This window comes from Amblyraja radiata, chromosome 4 (genome assembly GCF_010909765.2).
Source record: "Amblyraja radiata isolate CabotCenter1 chromosome 4, sAmbRad1.1.pri, whole genome shotgun sequence".
Taxonomy (NCBI): Eukaryota; Metazoa; Chordata; class Chondrichthyes; order Rajiformes; family Rajidae; genus Amblyraja; species Amblyraja radiata.
Window position 1 is genome coordinate 58,703,992 of NC_045959.1, and position 20,314 is coordinate 58,724,305.

Here is a 20,314-nt window from a genome sequence, read left to right on the forward strand (position 1 = left end):
CAGCATCCGTGGAGTGTGTGAATGCCTCGGGTGTGAAGAAGGGTCCCAACCCAAACCGTTGTCTGTCCATTCCCTCCATGGTTGAATGCTGGAGCAACTCAGCGGGCTGAAGAGGCCTGTCTGAAGAAGGGTCCCGACCTGAAAGGTCACCTGTTTCTTTTCTCCACAGATGCTGCCTGACCCACTGAGTTACTCCAAGAGTTCCCGGTGTTTTTTCCCAGGGTCTCGGGTCACTGACCTTTCTCGGAGTTAGGGATAGTAGAAGATATTAAGTTGCGGAAAGGGAGAGGGGTGCAGGGAAGGCCAGTGACGGCAGAATGACCGACACACACAGTTGGCAATTCTTATTTCTCATCTGGCAGCAATGGTGAACATGTCAGGATTGTTTGTCTCTCCCTGTTCTCATGCATCTGAGCCAGCTACAATAACAACATTGAAAAGAGACTTGGACAGGTACATGGGGAGGAATGGGACGAGATTAGATGGAGCATCTTGATCAGTATGGATGTCTGGGCTGAAACGCCTGTTTCCACGCTGTATGACTCTGTTTACACTCCAGACACTTCACTGAGGGACAAGTCTCCCCTCATGTCCAGATAATACCCTGCGTTGTCCCGTCCCTCCCTGTCTCCACCGCATCCTCCGGGTGCTTTGGTTTCCTCCAACATCCCAAAGACATGTGGGTTTGTAAGTTGATTGGCCTCGGTAAATTTCCCCAGTGTGTAGGGAGTGGACGAGAAAGCGGGATAACTAAACTAAGACTCGTTCCTAACCTCCATAGTTTTGATAAAGTTCTGCATTCTTCGAGTTTAACTGCATAAAATTAATCTGGGTTTCAGCTGTGCGTGGGGATGGGTGCAGCAGGTGGGATTGTGTATGGTTCTGTGTGGTATTCGGGAGATGGCAAGAGGGAAGAGATGTGTTTGATTTACGCACTGATGTAGACACAAGGAACTGCAGATGCGAGGTTATTTTTAAAAAGACACAAAGTACTGGAGGCCAGGCAGCATCTGTGGGGGATGTGGATGGGAGATATTTCGGGTCGGGAAACTTCACACTTATTTGGGGGAGGAGTTGGGGGGGGGGGGGGGTGGAGGGAGGGAGGGAGAGAAAGCTGGAAGAGAGGTAGAGGGACAAAGCCTGGTGACAGGATACAGGTGAGGCAGATGGTTTGATGGGCAGGAAAGGCTAGAGATGAAAAGACACAAAAGTGTGTGATTAGGATAGAAGTGTGAAATGTGAAGCCAGAGGAAGGACTGTTGTTGGAAGGGGATGGGAGAATTGGGTGTGAATCCAGGTGGGGCACAGGGTAGAGATGGGGGAATTGTAGGTTAGTGATCCCTGAGGTCTGTGATCCCACACCTGAGCCAGAGTGCCCCGTGAGTGGTGATGTCCTGAGCCCTCCTGCGTCCCTCCCTGTGTCATCACCCCTCCTTGCCCTGCCCTCCCGTGGTGACCCCTCGTGCCAGACATTGCCCTGGCGCCTGGCGCCTGGCACCCCCACTTCATGTACTGTATCAAACTCAGTGTTACTGCTGTTACTCATGGGCATCGTTTGGACCTGCTGTTGTGAAGATCTGCCGCGCACAATGTTCAGAAATTTTACTGTGAAGTTGCTTTGATGGGACTGTATTTTATTTGGGTGGGGAGGGACACGAGAGCAGTGGAATATACCCAGTTTGTAAAGACACTGCTAACTCTATTAAAGTATCTTGGATCATGTTTTGAGTCTGCAAACCATGTGACCACTATTTTATTACTGTCACGTGTACTGAGTTCTGGCAACATTTTCATAAATCTTCCTACACTCTTTCCAGCTAATTGACACCCTTCCCATACCAGGGTGACTGAAACTGAACACAATACTGTACACCAAATGCGGCCTCACCAATGTCATGTCTGACGACTCAGTAGAAAATGATGCATTTCATGAATGAGGAAAGGAATAAAAATATAAAGTACAAATCTAAAGAGAGCGGATGTAAAGCCCAGGGTTATGTGTGTACAAATCTTTGACAATGTCAGGAGTTAAAAATATGTGGAATCCTGGGCTTCTAACGATGTGGAGTCTGAAATTAAGCTGTTCTAAAACACAGATTCAGTCAACACCTTGCCACAGGTGCATTGTGAATATGTTGGTTAGGGGGCAGAGAAGACTTTTACGAATGGCCCCAGTAACAAGGACTTCTGGTTACATGGAAAATAACCAGGGAAAAAGGAACAGGCCTTTTGAGCTCACTCTCATTTAACACAACCTTGGCTGAACCTTTCTCTCAACATCACATTCCTGCTGTTCCCATAGCCCCTGATGTCTTTTGTGATGAAAATCCAAATATGTTCACGTCATAGGAGCAGAATTAGGCCATTCGGCCCATCACATCTACTCTGCCATTTGATCAAGGATGACCTATCTTTCCCTCTCAACCCCATTCCCTGGCCTTCTCCCCATAACCCCTGACATTTAAAATGCAACTCGAAGGTACACAAAAATGCTGGAGAAACTCAGCGGGTGCAGCAGCATCTATGGAGCAAAGGAAATAGGCAACGTTTCGGGCCAAAACCCTCCTTCAGACGTCTGAAGAAGGGTTTCGGCCCGAAACGTTGCCTATTTCCTTCGCTCCATAGATGCTGCTGCACCCGCTGAGTTTCTCCAGCATTTTTGTGTATCTTAAATATCTTGTTGGACAGACTTGGATTGCTTTCTCTAGAACATTGCAGGCAGGGAGACCTGATAGTATATAATATAAAAGAACAAGAGGCATAGATAGGGTAGACAGTCAGAACCATTTTTTTCCACAGTGGGAAAATCAAATGCTGGAGGGCATATTTTTAAGGTGAGCGAGGCAAAGTTTAAAGGAGATGTGCAGGGCCAGTTTTTTTTTAATATGGAGGGTGGTGAGTGTCAGAAACATGCTATCAGAAGTGGCAGTGGAGGGCATACAATAGTGGGATTTAAAATATTTTTGGATAGGCACATGAATATGCAGGGACATGGATTATGTGCAGGGAGATAAGTGTTGGTCTTGGCATCATGTTTGGCACAAACATGTACTGAAGGGCCTGTTCCTGTGATGTGCTGTTTTAACAATGGCCATTGCCTTCTAGGTGGAGAATTCCACAGATTCATTGAATTCATGGGAAAGGTGGGTTTGTTCTCCTTTAAGATGCTTGAGGAGTGATTAGAAAATGTTCAAAATGAACGTGGATCCGGATACATAGAAATGACTCCAGTGACAGGTTTGATAACCAAGAAGTCACACATCTATGGAGATTAGAGAAATAACTAGACATGAAAAAAAGGTTCAATCTGCAGATATGGAGTGGGTTCAATGTTAGCTTTATGGAAATAATTCCTCACTTCAAGGAAAATATTTGCAAAGTTGTGGATAAGCTATCAGCAAATAGGAATACAACAAGGCCAATATGACCTTCACTGACTGAACAGCCTGTTTCTATGCTGTAAACATTTGATGTTTGCATTAAATGTGAGTGCCTACATCTCTCAGAATGAATGCACATCTGTGTGTGTAATGCATGTGTGGGGGTGTGTGACCCATATATAGCATGGAAACAGACCATTTAGCCCAACTTGCTCATGCCGACCAAGATACCCCTTCTACACTAGTCCCACCTGCCTGTGTTTGACCCATATCCCTCTAAATGTTTCCTACTCATGTACCTATCCAAATATCTATTAGATGTTGTTATAGTACTTGCTGCAACTTCCTCCTCTGGCAGCTCGTTCCATATACCCACCATCCTGTGTGAAAAAGTTGCGCCTCAGGTTCCTATTAAGTCTTTCTCCTCTCATCTTAAACTTGTGACCTCTAGTTCATGCATTCTCCTCTCTTGGGTAAAGGACTCTTAAGGGTCTGTAGGTATGATTGCGTGGGTGAGTGACATATATATGCGTCTGTATTGGTGTGCGTGTGTGTCTGTAGTCTTGTGGCTGTGTAAGGCAGTCGGGCCATCTGATAAGGACTCTATTTAGGTTGTGTGCTGATAGTCACATTGGGTGCGGGCGTTAGGAAACAGAACACTAGAAGTGAACAACAAATACAGGGAGACCTCTACAGATGAAAGTAATAAAAGCAAGACCCATGTGTGGCAGATTCACCAATCTAGATGAACGCATAAGCACTTCATTCACCAGTGAGTGAGATTTGAGCTGCAATCACTGTTAGATACACGGTGGCGCAGCAGTACTGTTGCTGCTTTACAGTGCCAGAGGACCAGGTTCAATCTTAACTACGAGTGCTGTCTGTACGGAGTTTGTACGTTCTCCCTGTGACTGCGTGGGTTTTCTCCTTATGACCCAGTTTCCACATTCCAAAGACATATGGATTTTGTAGGATAATTGGCTTCTGTAAAAATTGTTAAATTGCCCCACGTTTATGTTTAGAGATACAGCATGGAAACAGGCCCTTCGGACCACTGAGTCTGTGCCGACCAGCGATCCCCACACACTAACTATCCTACACACACTAGGGACAATTTACAATTTTTACCAAGGCAATTAGCTTACAAACCTGAACGTCTTTGGAGTGTGGGTTGGAGCCGGAGCTCCTGGAGAAAACCCACGCAGGTCACAGGGAGAACGTATAGACACCACCCTTAGTCAGGATCGAACCAGGGTGTCTGGAGCTGTAAGGCATCAACTTTACTGCTGCGTCGCCGTGCCAGCTCCTAGTGTGTAGGACAGTGTTAGTGTACTAACACTGATCAATGAAGACTCACTGATCACCGGTCGATGAAGACTCGGTGGGCCAAAGGGCCTGTTTCCACTCTGTATCTCTAAAGTCTAAAGTAAAGTAAGACCATACAAGCATTCAAACCAGTGTACGCTCCAACTGTTGACAGCAGCAGCTGTGCCCAGGCTTGTAGCTGAGCATGTGAGGCGAAGGTAAAGGTCCTGGATTAAAAAAAAAGTACTGGAGGGACACCACGGGGTGAGGCAGCTGCTGCAGAGGGAATGAACGGATGAGGTTCCTGAAACGTTGCCTGTCCATTCTCTCCACAGATTTACCTTAGCCTTTAGAGATGCAGTGCAGAAACAAGCACTTCGGCCCACCGAGTCCACATTGACCAGCGATTACCCCATACATTAGCACTATCCTACACACTAGAGACAATTTGTAATTTTACCTAACCTTATTAATCTACAAACCTGCACTCCTTTGTAATGTGGGAGGAATCGAGCAACAGGAGAAATCCCACGCAGTCACGGGGAGAACGTGCAAAACTCCATACAGACAGCACCTGAGATTAATAGCGAACCCGGGTCTCTGGCTCTGTGAGGCCGCAACTCTACCGCTATCCCATCGTGCCGTCTGGTGCCAGACCCGCTGTGTACCTCCAACACCGGCTGCCCCCACCAGCCCATGCAGAATGGTGTTGCCTCCTCTGGCCTTCTGCTTATTCGCGCTGGGCCATGGGCCTCACTGTCCATGGAGTTCAGCTCCAGAAAATACTTTTCATAGCATTACTCAGCTCCTCTATGACCAAAGATACTAGAGGAGCTCCTCTAGTATCTTTGCCTGTGACCAACCATTCACTGGAGCGGGCTGCTAGAGGCCCTACAGCAGCTGGGGGAACAGCTGGAGGCCCCATTGCAGCCGAGCTTGCGTATAGGACACGGCCTGCGGCAGCACAGGGCGGTGGTGGAGGACACGGACAGAATCGCTAGGCCAGGCCGGCCCCTACATCGTGGAAACCAGTGCCGCTACCAGGACAAGCCTTTATGGCCAAGATGAGACTCGATAATTAAAAAGAGTTGAAGGGCACGAGATGGCACTGGAAACACGGCAACTCTTTGTATACCGCCTCAGTGAAGTCTCCTATTCTTACACTACAATATGTGCACTTTTTATACATGTATAATTGTGCTTAGGTATAGTATGATTTTCACTGAATTGTAGGCAAAACAAAGAAATTCACGGTATCTAGGTAATGACAATTAAGTACCATTGTGCTTTGCTCAAGATTCTAGCTTCTGCAGTCTCTTGTCTCCATTTGAAGGTTTTTCGTGCTTGTTTTGCCCTGAACATGAATATTGGAGACCACTGTTGGCAGTCAGTTGTTTAAAGGCATCTGAAGACAGCAAAGCTGGCTTGCTGGAGCAGCTGTGTGAAGCGTGGTGCACCTGCTCTGTGTGGCATTGAGAAAGCAGACAGCAACAGATCATAATGCTATGTCATTGTTTCAGCTGACAGCACACTGTTCGGAACACACAGTTACTACATAAAGTTACAACTTTGAAGACAAAGTCTTTCAATGGCCCAACTGTTCAGAGACGAGCAATACTTTTTGTTTACAGGAAGCACCAGGAAGCTCTAAGAGCTTTCCAAAGCATTTGATGTACATCATTTCTACAAGCAGTGACCGGCACAGGTCCATGTTAGCAGGCAATTTGTGAGAGCACGCACACACACTCTCCGCCAATGCTCAATGAGATGAAACGACAAACAAATTGTACATAAAACAACGAGGGGAATAGAATAGATAGGGTGAATGCACAAAGTATTTTATCCAGAGTAGGAGAATCAAGAACTAGAGGAAATAGATTTAAGGAAAAAGAGGAAAGCTTTAATAGGAACCTGAGGGGGAAACTTTTTCTACATAGGATGGTGGGTATATGGCACAAGTTGCCAGAGGAGGTAGCATTTAAAAGACATTTGGACGGGTTTAGAGGGATATGGGCCAAACATGGGAAGATGGGAATCACTTAGATGAGGCAGCATGGTTGGCGTGGATGAATTTGGCCGAAGGTCCCTATTACAATGGTGTATGACTTGAAAAACAGAATGCTAAAATTTAGAGCAAGCAAACAGGCATGCAATCAACTGTTGACAGTGACAACAGTTAAAAGAGAGTTAGACAGGTACATGGATTGGAAATGTTTAGAGAGATATGGGCCAAATGGGACTTGCTTAGATCGGGCGAGTTGAACTAATGGCCTGATTCCATGCTGTATGACAATAAAATAGTGTCTGATACTCTTCTAACTTGGGAAGCAGGGACATTTGTGGTGGCTCAGTCGAGGCTTAGGTTGGCTCGGATTTGGCACACTGCTGGGAAATCCTCAGAATGATTAGAGAAGCAGAGAAATCATCCCTTGCAGCTCTCCACAAGTCATTGCACTCTATGTCTCATTCCTCCATGCTTTGGGAAAGATGTGAAAGCTTTAGAGAGATCTATTAGAACAACTGTACGGATGGGGGATGAGTTAGGTGGAGAGACTTAAAAAAAAAATCTGTTTGGTAGGGAGGAGACTGAGTGGGATCTGTTTACATCGTGGCCTGGTAAGGCAAAGTCAGTACACAAGAGCCTGCAGGGAGCAGTGGACTCAGCCCAGCACCACAGCTTCCTATGAAATCTCTCTGCTCTTACCTTAAACCTATGCCCTCTAGTGCTTGTTTCCCCAACCCTGGGAAAAAGCCTCTGTGCATTCACCCTATCTATTCCCTTCATGAATCATCCTCGTACATTTCTGCACTCTTTCCATCTTAACAACATATTTTCTATACGAGGGTGACCAAACTGAATACAATACTCCCAAGTGCAGCCTCACCATTGTCTCGTACAACTGTAACATGACGCCCCAACATTTATACTCGATTCCCTAACTGGTGAAGGATGAACTAGGGGGTGACTAAGGATCAGGAAAGAAGGTTCAGGTGTGGGTATTTTGGGATCTGGGGTATTGTTGGCAACACTAATATTTATTGCCCATCCTTAATTGCCCATAAACCGTGGCTTCTCAGACCATTTTAAAAGACGTTTAAGTGCCAACCATATGGTTTAGGATTGCAGTCACATACGGCAAACGGGTAAAATTAGTGCATTTGTTCCCAAAGAACATTTGTGAACCAGGTGGTGTTCTTTTTGAAAAGCAGCAGGTTTTGCAATCATTGTTACTAGATTAGTTTGATTATCAGCTGAATTTAAATTGTAAAACTCCCATGTGAGATACAAAATGTTAGGCTGGATGGTTAGGGTGGAATTGTCAAAAAGCCTATCTTTAAGGTGAGAGGGGGAAAGTTTAAAGGGTATGTTTTCACATAAAGAGTGTTGGGTGCCTGGAATGTGCTGCCAGGGGAGGTGGTGGACGCAGGTATACACGAGATGTGTAAGAGGCTTTTATATAGCAATATGGATATGCAGGGAATGGAGGGATATGCATTACCTGTAGGCAGAGATTAACTTGGCATCATGTTCAGCAGAGACTTTGTGGGCCCAAGGGCCTGTTACTATGATCTGTTCTACGTTCTTTGAATATCAGTCTCTTGATTAGTCCAGGCTTCTAGTTCCTAGTCCAGCAATGTAACCACTGAACAACCACCAAGATGAATGGGTTGAACGGATGATAGAGTGAAGGGATCAGGTCTGTAAAAGATTAAATGAATGGGTAGAGGACGGTAGGGAGAGTGTACAGAATTTGCGAGAGAAGTGGTTGCAGTGGGGCTGAAAGCTTTCTCTCCTCAGGCACCTTTTAAAAGCAAGATCCTTGCTGGATATTTTGCTTCTCAGCTGATTTGCTAAATTGAAGGAACAAGCAGGCAATGCGCCTGAGACACGGAATGTTGCCAAATCTGTCCCCAATGCACACCCATCGACAGAACAAGCCCTGGGTGGAGAATGGTGCACTTCACACCCAGGGCACAGTCACCATGACTGTAGATAGTTTGGGTTAAGAAGAGGCAAACCATTCATCAGAGACTGGGTGATGCTAAGTTTGCATTTTTTAAATGAATAGACTGCAAAGGAAACTAAACAAGCTATCCCTTGATCGATTGTGCCTGCTTAGAATGAACCAATCTGGGATTAGATTGGACTTTAAATGAGGCCTGTCTCCACAACTTCTTTTTGAAGGACAGACTTGAAAAAGGCAGTGGCTGAGGGGTGACCTTTTGAGATGAACAAGATCATGAAGGGCAGAGAAAAGTGAACTCTCAGTCTTTTCTCCAGGATTCGAAAAGATGAGAGGGGAGAGATTTAATAGTGACCTCAGAGGCAACGTTTTCACTGAGAAGAAGTCCGTATCTGGAATGAGCTGCCAGAGGAAGCTATAGAACGGGTAAAATTATGACTTTTAAAAGACAATTGGACAGATATATGGATAGGAAGTGTTTAGAGGGATACGGGCCAAATGCAGGCAAATGGGACCTGCCCAATATGCCAACTTAGTCGGCAAGGTTAGCCGAAGGGCCTGTTTCCATGTTGTACAGCTCCATAACTTTACAATTTGAACCCAGGTCCCAGTGGCTAAAAGCCAAACTACAGTAGCCGAAGCAACAGGTTTTTCTAATAACATACTGCACAGATAAGTCTTACGTTAGTCCCTGTCTCAGATCTAAGTGCTGTTAGCCTGCTCCTGCTCGAACATGGCTAGGGCCAACTGGGAGCGCGACGCCAGCCCCTCCAAATTGCTGAGCATGCAGCGGTGGTAGAGCTCCTCGCTAAGCCGCGGGTTGCACGTTCGGTAGCTGTACTTCTGCACCAGGGCCGGCTCCACCGGCCGGAAGACATGCAGGCCCGAGTACTTGATGAAGACATCGTACACCTCCATGATTTCCAGCATCTCGTCGCTGTCGAGGATGTCAGCCGCCATCTTGGTACGTGCCGCCATGTAGTCAGAGTTGAAGAAGCAGGCCTCACCGAAGGTGCGCCGGTCAAAGTGGCCGTCCTTCACAAACTCGGCAGACGAGGGCGTCTGCTGCTCCCGGTACACGATGGCAGGGTTGTACTCCTGGAAGTGGATGGGGAAGAAGACCTGCCAATTGTTGATGGTGTTCATCCGGCAACGGTTGAGGAACTCCCCGTTGATCTCGGTCCAGACACTGGCGATGAAGAACAGGGCGTCTACAGGGTGCTTCTTGGAAATTATGTCCATGATCTTAATCTGGGAAGGAACGTCGGTCTTGACGCTTATCCACGGGATTTTCACATCGGTGTACCGCTTCTCGATCTCGGCGATGGAGGACTTGACATTGGCGAAGATGTCATTCTGGCTGACGCGCTGGGCATCAAAGGGGTCATAGATGAAGAGGAAGGTCAGCAGCACGTTATCGTGCAAGTCCAGGGCGTTCATCGAGTAAGCTTCCAGGAAGTTGCCCACAAAGTCCTGCTCGTGCACGGTCAGAGGCAAGATCACCTGGACCCGGGTGGCCTCGGTCACGTAGGGCATGGGGATGATCTCCACGCTGCCGAGCGGCCGCAGCAGACTAACCCTCTTGGCGATGGGCCGGCTGTAGCCCTTCTCTGTGTGAGCATCCAGCACCAGGTCCAGGGTGTACTCCATGCCACGTGTGGGGTCGAAGCGGCGGTAACCGTTCAGCAGCTGCCGCTTGCGGAAGTGCAGCAGGGGTTGGTACCTCTCGTTCAGCTGCCGCATGGCCGTCTCCACAATGTCACTGACGTCTGCCTTGTTGACACCACGTAGCTCGCACTTGGGGGAGCCCTCGACGCAGGAGTAAATCTGCTCCTCCGTGAAATAGTCCCAGCTCAACACCTCAAACCGGGTCTTGGGCTTGAACGGCGGGTTGATGCCAATCGGCCAAGTTGCTCCCATCTCCTCGTCCGGCGTCAGTTTACTCAGGTTCCTTATTTCCATCTGCAACACAAAGGTTTGAGGTGAGCACTCACGAAGACCGATGAACAAGTTATACAAAGCAAAAAGACAGCACAATATGAGGTAGAAATAAAAAACGGCAGAAAAACCCCACAAAGTGCTCGAGTAACTCAGCATGTCAGGTGGCACCTGTGGAGAACATGGATAGTGACGTTTTGGGTTGGGACCTTTCTTCGGACAATATCAACTAGTGGTTTGGGGCACAATTTGGGGAGTTGATTTCACGTCCACCCACTCTTCTTAGAGTCACCGTCTTACCCGATGAAAACCCGTCCTTCTGCCCATCAAGACCATGCCAAAAATCAACCACACTTACCAATTTGTTTTTATTTTCACTACATTTCCTTCAATTCTCCCTCCTCCCGCCGGAAACTACATTACTATGTATGTGAATGACAGGGCCTTGGGAAGTGTAGTAGAACAGGGAGAGACCAAGAAGTTTAAGAATATAGTTCCCTGAAAGTGGTGACACAGGTCAGAAGGACGGTATATGGTTGGGGGCATGGAGAAGGGTGGCTTTATAGAGTTTTATAAAATCATGAGGAACATACCGTAGTTAAGATGGATGAAGATGTGTAAAACTAGAAGGCATAGGTTTAAGGTTGAGGGTGAAGATTTAAAGGGGATTTAAGGTTTTTGACCCAGAGGAACGAGCTGCCAGAGGAAGTGGTAGAGGCAGGTTCAATTACAACATTTAAATTACATTGAGCTTGAGCTATAGGGAGAAGTTAGGCAAGCTAGAATTTTATCTCTTTGGAGCACATTTACCCTATTCCTGCCTCTCATTAATTTGCACACTTCCAGAATTCCCCTGGCATCCTCCTGTGCTCCAAAGAATAAAGTCCTAGCCTGCCCAACTCTCCCTTGAGTCATGGCAACATCCTCGTAAAACTTCACTGAACCCTTTCCAGCCTAGCAACGTCAACATTTCTCCAATCCTGTGATTTAAAGTACCTCCGGAATTTATTCCCAGCCTGCACATGCCAATGGCTCTGGGAATTGAGCTTCACAAACAAGATTACCTGTAGCTCTTTGATTTCCCGGTACGTTTTTTCCAGTTCAAGTTCACTGAATCGGCGATGAAGGCGATACATAAGTGTAGGGTCTGACACCAGATGAACAGTGAAGGCCTTTGTGAATTCGCCACTGTCCTCTTTATCCGGGTCTGTATTTTTGCCCAGCTGGAAGGAGCGGTAGTGCACATCCTGAAACAGAAAGCACCTTATGAGATATTACTGCATGGGGACAGCAGACAGTTCATTTCAAGCCTAGAGTCAGAAGCAAGCTCTCCCATTCAAAGCAAAGTGTCCTCTACACCGCTATTCCTCACTGCAAGGTCCGTCAGCCATTAATGGTTTGCACTGTAGAGACAGCAGTCATGGGGGCCAGACAGTGGTAGAGAACTTGGCAACTTTATATTCCTTTCACTGATCCTCCTTTAATCACCCAGCCTATGGCAGCTTCAGAACCCTTGCCAGTGTAATTGCGCCCTTGCTGGAGTGTGGCGACCACAACTGCACACAGTGTTCCAGCTGTGGTCTAACCAATATTTTATAATCTTCAAGCAAGAACCTCCTGCTCTTAAACTCTGCACCCTGACTAATGAAGGCAAGCATCCCTATTCTTCACCACCAATCGGTCAGTGTTGCCCATCAGTACCCCATCAGAGCCAACCATTTGTGGTATATGTTTGTCCCTTAGTAGACCCCTTCCCCAAAAATGCAACACCTCATACTTATCAAGATTAGATTCCATTTACCATTGCCCTGCCCAATTTACCATCAATCTGCTGCCTGTGACTACCCTCCTCATTGTCAACACCACCAATCTTCATATCATTTACAAACTGCTGTGAATCTCCACATTTTACATACCACTAGCAGTTTTTAAGATAGGTTTTTATTCCTTTTTAGTTTACACTCATATTGTATTCTCTCTCTCCATTTTATTGTTAACCATAATTTGTATATGTTCAAAATCCCCATAATTTGTCATCTCATTGCTGTTTTTAGCCGATGTTATCGAGGCTTCCCTACAGTCTACCTGTTACTTTGCTGAGCTATGGTTGCCAACACTGATCCAGGTAGAAACAAGGGAGGAAATGGGGTTGGAGAAGAGAGAAAGAGACAGAGAGCGAGAAAGAAACATTAAAGGGCAAAAAGCAACATGTTAATTTGCAGTTTAAGGTGGCTGCCACATTGAAATTTATTTTGATCCACTTTAAAACTCCTTCCTTTCACCTTAAATCTGTGCCCTCATTTTTTTCTATCCCTACCATGGGTAAAAGATTCTGGATATCTCCCCTATCCAGATAGAACAAAGAACAGTACAAACGGGAACAGGCCCTTCTACCCACAATATTTGTGCCGGACATGTTTAACATGCCAAACAAGTTAAACTGATCTCATCTGCCTGTACATGATCCATGTCCCACTATTCCTTACATTTCTATGTGCCTATATAAAAGCCTTTTAAAAACCACTATCATATCTGCCTTTCACCACCACCAATGCATTCTAGGCCCTTGCCATTCTTGGTGTAAAAGTCTTGCCCTGTACATCTCCGTTAAACTTTCCCCCTCACCTTATTATTGGACATTTCAACCCTGAGGGAGAATGTTCTGATTGTTTACCCTATCTATGCCGCTCATCATTATATATACCTCTATCAAATCTTATTTCAACCTCCGATATTCCAGAGAAAGCAATTCAAGTTTATCCAACCTCTCCTTGTATCTGAAACCCTCTAATCCAGGCAGCATTCTGGTAAACCTTCACTGCGTTCTCTCCAATGCCTCCATATCTTTCCTATGATGGAGCGACCAGAACTGCACACAATACTCCAAATGCAGCCTAACCAAAGTCTTATAGAGCTGCATTGTGACTTCCTGACTCTTACACTCAATGTCCCTAGCAACAAAGGCAAGCATGCCATATGCATCCTTTACCACCCTATCTACTTGTGCTGTGACCTCCAGTGAGCTGTGAACTTGGACTCCAAGAGCCCACTGCACATCAATGCTGTTAAGGGTCTTGCCGTTAATTGTATACTCTTCCCTTATATTCAACCTCCCAAATGCAACGCATCACACTTGCTCAGATTAAACTACATCTGCCATTTCCAAGCCCTCTTACATTCTGTATACTTCTATCATTGCCCCCCAGCCTCTGCTCCAGGGAAAATAAGTCCAGCCTACCCAATCCCTTCCCATTCCTAAAATCCTTTGCTCTAAAATAAGAGGTTTTTAGTTAGGCACATGGATATGCATGGAATAGTGGGATATGAATCACGTGTGGGCAGTGGAGATTAGTTTAACTTGGCATCATGTTCGGCAAGGAGGACAAAGAGCTTGTTCCTGTGCTGTACTGTTCCATGTTAAATATTATTCAATCTGCTAAACCCTCGCGGCATTCGCTCTATCACACATCACGTGTAATAGTCACATTAAAACCTGCACACAATGTTCCCGATGAGGTCTCATCAGGGTCTAATATTAATGGCAGCAAGACATTGCTAGTTTTGTTACATAAATAACGGCCAATAAAAACAATCATACTGATTACCTGCGAATTTGTTTGCTGTATCTATATTTTAGCTTTCAATTTATCATACAGCACAGAAACAGGCCCTTTGGCCCAATTCATCCATGCTGACCATGATGCCCCATCTAAACTACTCCCATTTGCCCACATTTGGCCAATATCCCTCTAAACCTTTCCTATCCATATACCTGCCGAAGTGTTTTTTTAAATGTCCTCATAGTATCCATGTCAACTACCTCCTCTGGCAGCTCATACCATACACCTAACACCCTCTGAGTGAAAATGTTGTCCCTCAGGTGCATATTAAATCGTTCCCATCTCATCTTCAACCTATGTCCTCTTCTGTTTGATTCTCCTATGCTGGGTAAAAACTATGTGCCTATTCACCCTATCTATTCCATTCATGATTTTATATACCTTTATAAGATCACCCCTCAGACCCCTGTGTTCTGAGGAATAAAGTCCTAGCCTGCCCTATAGCTCAGCTCCTCCAGTACTGGCTACACTCTTGTAAATCTTCTCTGCACTCTTTCCAGCTTAATGACATTCTTTCTGTAGCAGGGAGACCAAAACTGAACTCAGTGCTCCAAGTGTGGGCCTCTCCAATGTCTTGTGCAACAGTAACGTAACATCTCAACTTCTATATGCAATATCCTGACAGATGAAGGCCAATATACCAAAAGCTTTCTTGATCACCCGATCTACCTGTGATGCCACTTTCAGGGAATTATGTCCCTGTAGTCCTAGGCCCCTCTGCTCTACAACATCCCGCAGGGTCTTACCATTCAATGTGAAGGAGTTGCTCAGAATATGGGGAGAATAAAAAAATGGGATTAAAAATGGATAGTCAATGCTTGATGGACTGCAGGACATGTTTCTGTGTTATATCTCACTGTGCAGTTGGGGTGATGGAACTTAGGGCACTCAAGATTGTTGAAGTGCTACAGAAATGTTAAATTTATACTTTAGTTCAAATAAAACATTGCACAAACAGAGTTTGCTATTTGGCTTGGCATCTTTATTCAGTACAATGCCTCAGCAGTAGCTGCCCACAAGAGTTCCTCTCTGCCATCCATATTCTGGGTGGTGAACACATGGGTGGCTAAAGGTTACAGCTTCTCAGCATTCAGGCAGACAGTTTGAGTGGGTGCCAGAACAATGAAGTAAGGATACCATTAGTGGGCGAGGCTAAGCCAACCTACGGTAGTCTTGTGGTTGACCCTCTATTAATTTATTTTGTAGCTATGCATTAAATAAAGCTTTGTTAAAAGTCACAATTTGTACTCATTCCACCCATTTCCTGATCAATCATTCGTATAAGAGGAGAGAGCGGCACAGTGACGCAGCGGGTTGAGCTGCTGCTTCACAGTGCCAGAAACCCCGGCTCGATCCTAATCTTGGGTGCTGTCTGTGGGGAATTTGCACATTCTTCGTGACCACGTGGGTTTTCTCTGGAATCCCCCCACATCGCAAAGACGTACAGGCTTGCAAGTTAATTGTCTATGCAAATTGCCCCTAATGATCAGGGAGTGAAAGGAGATTGGAATTTAATGAAGCGTATTTTAAGTCCTTATGGAATTTATTCTTCTGTTTAGTAATCACTCCTAATTTGCTAACAATTTATTTTGTCATAAACAGGATTGGATATATACAGATCAAGGAGGTGCCACATAATGCCTGTGTTTTGATGGAAGATTTATACAGTGCTATAAATCTCTTAGTAGTAGTGGTCATTAAGTTATTGGACTGTCATAAAAACCCAAATGGTTCACTAGCGTCCTTCAGAGAGGTCTGCTGTCCCGACCCTCTCTGGCCTGATCCACTGTGTGTCCTGACTTTCAAATGTTTCCTCAGTTCATGGGCAATTAGAGGTGGACAAATAACATTGGCACCACCAGGTAAGTCTACATCCCGTGAACAAATAAAAGAGTTCAGATATAAATGAAACTTTAATTCAAGCATGCAATATGCCTCAGGGAATAAAGGTTTATTTCTGTTCCTACGTTACCAATCTTACCCAATTTTATTTATCTTTTATTTTTATTTTTTTTATTAGAAGTACGGTAAATTACAATACTACACAACACATATGTCTTAATACATTTTTTGTACCGCTTCATTTTTTGAGCTTTAAGAAAAAGATAGAAGTAAAGAAAGTAAAGAAAGTGCGCAAGAGTCGTGAAGGTGCAAGAGAGTGTTGAGAAAAGAAAGCCCCTTAGAAAAGAAGTTAGAGAAGGAAGTAAGGAAAGAAAGAAGACCCTAGAAAAGAAGGAAAAAGAAAGGAGAAACAATCGCTCTATTATAACATTAAACTCCGCAGAAAGGGGACTACCAACCAAGTCTGTTTTTGTTATTTTGTTGTTTTGTTTTTTTGGGGGGTTTTTACACCCCGTTACCAGATCCTGGTACCTTTTATTTATTTATTTATTTATTTTTAATTACTATTGCACCTTATGCTTATAATAGTTCCAAAAACGTAGACCACGTCTTTTGGAAATGGTCTGCTTTGCCTGCTAAGAGGAATCTCATCTCTTCCAGATGTAGTGTTTCAAACATATTTGATATCCACATTTTTATTGTTGGTGTAGGTGCATTTTTCCAGAATTTAAGTATGAGCTTTTTTCCCCATTATTAGCCCGTAATTGAGTAAATTCTTCTGAAACACGTTTAGTTCAGGGTTACCTTCCGATATTCCAAAAATAATCCATTCTGGTTTTGGTACAGAGTTTTATTTTAATTAATTTTGTAAAGATATCAAATATTTCATTCCAGAATTTTTGTATTTTTGTACAAAAAACAAAAGAATGCGCTATGGTAGCTTCTTGACACAGACATTTATCACAGATGGGTGAGACATTAGGGAAGAGTTTATTTATTTTAGTTTTTGAATAATATAGTCTATGTAATGTTTTGAATTGGATGAGAGTATGTCGTACGTTGATCGAACATTTATGCACCTGTAGTAGGTGATTATCACAGCTCTCTTTTGAAATTTTAATAGCTAATTCTTGTTCCCAGTCTCTTCTAATTCCATCAGTTGTGGGTATTTCTATGTTTAAGATGATGTTATATAAGTACGATATTAGATTAGCTGATTCCGCCTTTGTCTTCATTGCTTCATCCAGTAAGTCTGTAGGCATATTATGATAGTTTTTTGTGTATTTTTTCAGATAATCACGAATTTGAAGATATTTAAAATATTGATTGTTTTTCAAATTATATTTCAGTTGTAGTTGTTGAAATGATAGTAATTTTCCCAATTCATACAGATCTCCGAGCGTTTTGATTCCCATTCTTTCCCATTGTATAAATGATTTGTCTATAATTGATGGTTTAAACAATGGATTATTAACTATTGGTATTAAAAGAGATAGGTTTCTTAATTTTAGGTTCTGTTTAATTTGTTTCCATGTTCTAATTGTGCTATGTATAATTGGATTTTTATTATAATTTTTGTTATTCAGATGTATTGGTGAGAGGAGAGTCGCTCCTATATTACACGGAGAGCAGTCCTCTCTTTCCATTACAATCCAGTCCACCTGCTGGGCAGAATTGTCCAGCAGGTGAATCATATTTTTAATATTTACTGCCCAATTATAATACATAAAGTTGGGGAGCGCTAGACCACCCAACTCTTTTCGTTTATTAAGGTGTGCTCTTTGTATTCTATGGGATTTATAATCCCATATAAAATTTGTAATGTCTGAGTCCAATTTTTTGAAAAACTTTTTTGGGAGATATATAGGTATTGATTGAAATAGGTATAGGATTTGTGGTAGAAAGATCGTTTTTATAGCGTTTATTCTGCTTATTATGGACATCGGAAGTGTTTTCCAGAATTTAATCAAATTATTTAGTTTCTTAAGTAAGGGATTATAATTGGCTTTAAACATATCATGGTAGTTTCTAGTAATTTCAATTCCCAAATATTTGAATTTTTCTGTGGCTATTTTAAAGGGGAATTTCCGGAGGTGTGTTGAGTCTTTTGGTTTTATCGACATAATTTCACTTTTGTTCCAGTTTATTCTATATCCTGAGAAGGATCCAAAGTCCTCAATTAAATTTAATATGTTTGGTATACTAATTTGTGGTTTTGTGATGTACAATAGTACATCATCGGCGTATAAAGATATTATGTTATTTGAGTGTTTTGTATTATAACCATAAATATCCGGGTGTGTTCTTATTTTTTCAGCAAGGGGTTCAATTACCAAAGCAAATAACAGCGGTGATAATGAACATCCTTGTCTATTACCCCTTGATAATTCACATTTCGTGGATAGTATATTATTAGTTAGTATTCTAGCCGTGGGTTTGTTATATAATAATTTTATCCATGCGATGAAGTTCTCTCCCATTTGGAATTTTTGCAATACTTTAATCATATAATCCCATTCTACTTGATCAAACGCATTTTCTGCGTCCAGTGAAATGATAGATAACTCTTGGTCATGAGATTTATGTGAATGCATTATGTTAAGCAAGCGTCTCAAATTATTGAATGAGTGTCTCTTAGGTATAAATCCTGTTTGATCCTCATTTATTAATCTACTAACATACCTGCTTAGTCTTCTGGCTAGTGTTTTCGCTATTATTTTTTGATCCGTATTTAACAGAGCAATAGCTCTATATGATCCTGGTTCTTCTATATTTTTATCTTTTTAAAGTATTAATGTGATCGTTGATTCTGCTAATGTTTCAGGTAATCTTTGCTCTTTAAAAGCATATGTATACATTTTCTGTAGGCGTGGAGTAACTGTCGTAAAAGGATTTATAGACTTCGTTACTGAATCCGTCTGGTCCTGGTGTTTTTCCGTTCTTAAGTGTGTTTATTGTGTCTTCTATCTCCTTAGACGTAATTTGTGCTCCCAGTTCCTCTTGTTCCCTCAGTTCTAATTGAGGGAGATTACAATTATCCAGAAATTCTGAGACTTTATTATTGTCTATTGACGTTTTAGATGGTTTTGAAGTGTCTGACACTTTATGCCACGGTTCAAGAGAGTTTATTGTCATGTGTCCCAGATAGGACACTTAAATTCTTACTTTGCTTCAGCACAACAGAATATAGAGGGCATGAATACAGAACAGATCAGTGTGTCCATATACCATTGTATAAATATATACACACATGAATAAATAAAACAGATAAAGTGCAAATAAACTGATAATGGGCTATTAATGTTCAGAGTTTTGTTTGAGTTGAGTTCAATAGCCTGATGGCTTTGGGGATGTAGCTGTTTCTGAACCTGGACGTTGCAGTCTTCAGGCTCCTGTACCTTCTACCTGAAGGTAGCAGGGAGATGAGTGTGTGGCCAGGATGGTGTGGGTCCTTGATGATACTGTCAGCCTTTTTGAGGCAGTGACTGCAATAGATCCACTCGATGATAGGGAGGTCAGAGCCGATGATGGACTGGGCAGTGTTTACTACTTTTTGTAGTCTTTTTCGCTCTTGGGCACTCAAGTTGCCGAACCAAGCCACGATGCAACTGGTCAGCATGCTCTCTACTGTGCACCTGTAGAGGTTAGAGAGAGTCCTCCTTGACATACCGACTCTCCGTAAACTTTGCTTTCTTTATGATAGCATCAGGGGTCTCGGACCAGGAGAGATCTTCAGAGATGTGCACGCCCAGGAATTTGAAACTCTTGATCCTTTCCACCATCGGTTGATATAAACGGGACTGTGGGTCCCCATCCTACCCCTCCCAAAGTCCACAATCAGTTCCTTGGGTTTGCTGGTGTTGAGGGCTAGGTTATTGTGCTGGCACCATTTGGTCAGTCAGTCGATCTCACTTCTATACTCTGACTCGTCCCCATCAGTGATATGTCCCACAACAGTGGTATCGTCAGCAAACTTGATGATGGAGTTCGCACCATGATCGGCTACGCAGTCATGAGTAGAGTGAGTACAGCAGGGGGCTGAGCACGCAGCCTTGAGGTGCTCCCGTGCTGATTGGTATCGAGGCTGACACTTTTCCACCAATTCGAAAAGTCTGTGGTCTGTGAATGAGGAAGTCGAGGATCCAATTGCAGAGGGATGCGCAGAGACCCAGTTCTGAGAGTTTAATATCCAGCTTGGAGGGGGTGATAGTATTAAATGCCGAGTTGTAATCAATGAATAACAACCTGACATATGAGTTTTTGT

The 20,314-nt window shown here is 43.7% G+C and overlaps 1 protein-coding gene across 1 annotated transcript in view; it reads right to left on the reverse strand.

Annotated features, from left to right (window-relative positions):
* Positions 1 to 6,180: 6,180 nt before the first annotated feature.
* The window catches only part of chpf2 (chondroitin polymerizing factor 2), a 35,808-nt gene continuing 21,674 nt past the window's right edge, over positions 6,181 to 20,314 (reverse strand). Inside the window, exons 3-4 of the mRNA XM_033019560.1 lie at positions 11,653 to 11,835; positions 6,181 to 10,612 (exon numbers count right to left, since the gene is read on the reverse strand). Coding sequence (XP_032875451.1) covers positions 9,353 to 10,612; positions 11,653 to 11,835 — 1,443 coding nt within the window. The 3' untranslated portion in view covers positions 6,181 to 9,352. The remainder of the gene's footprint in view (positions 10,613 to 11,652; positions 11,836 to 20,314) is intronic.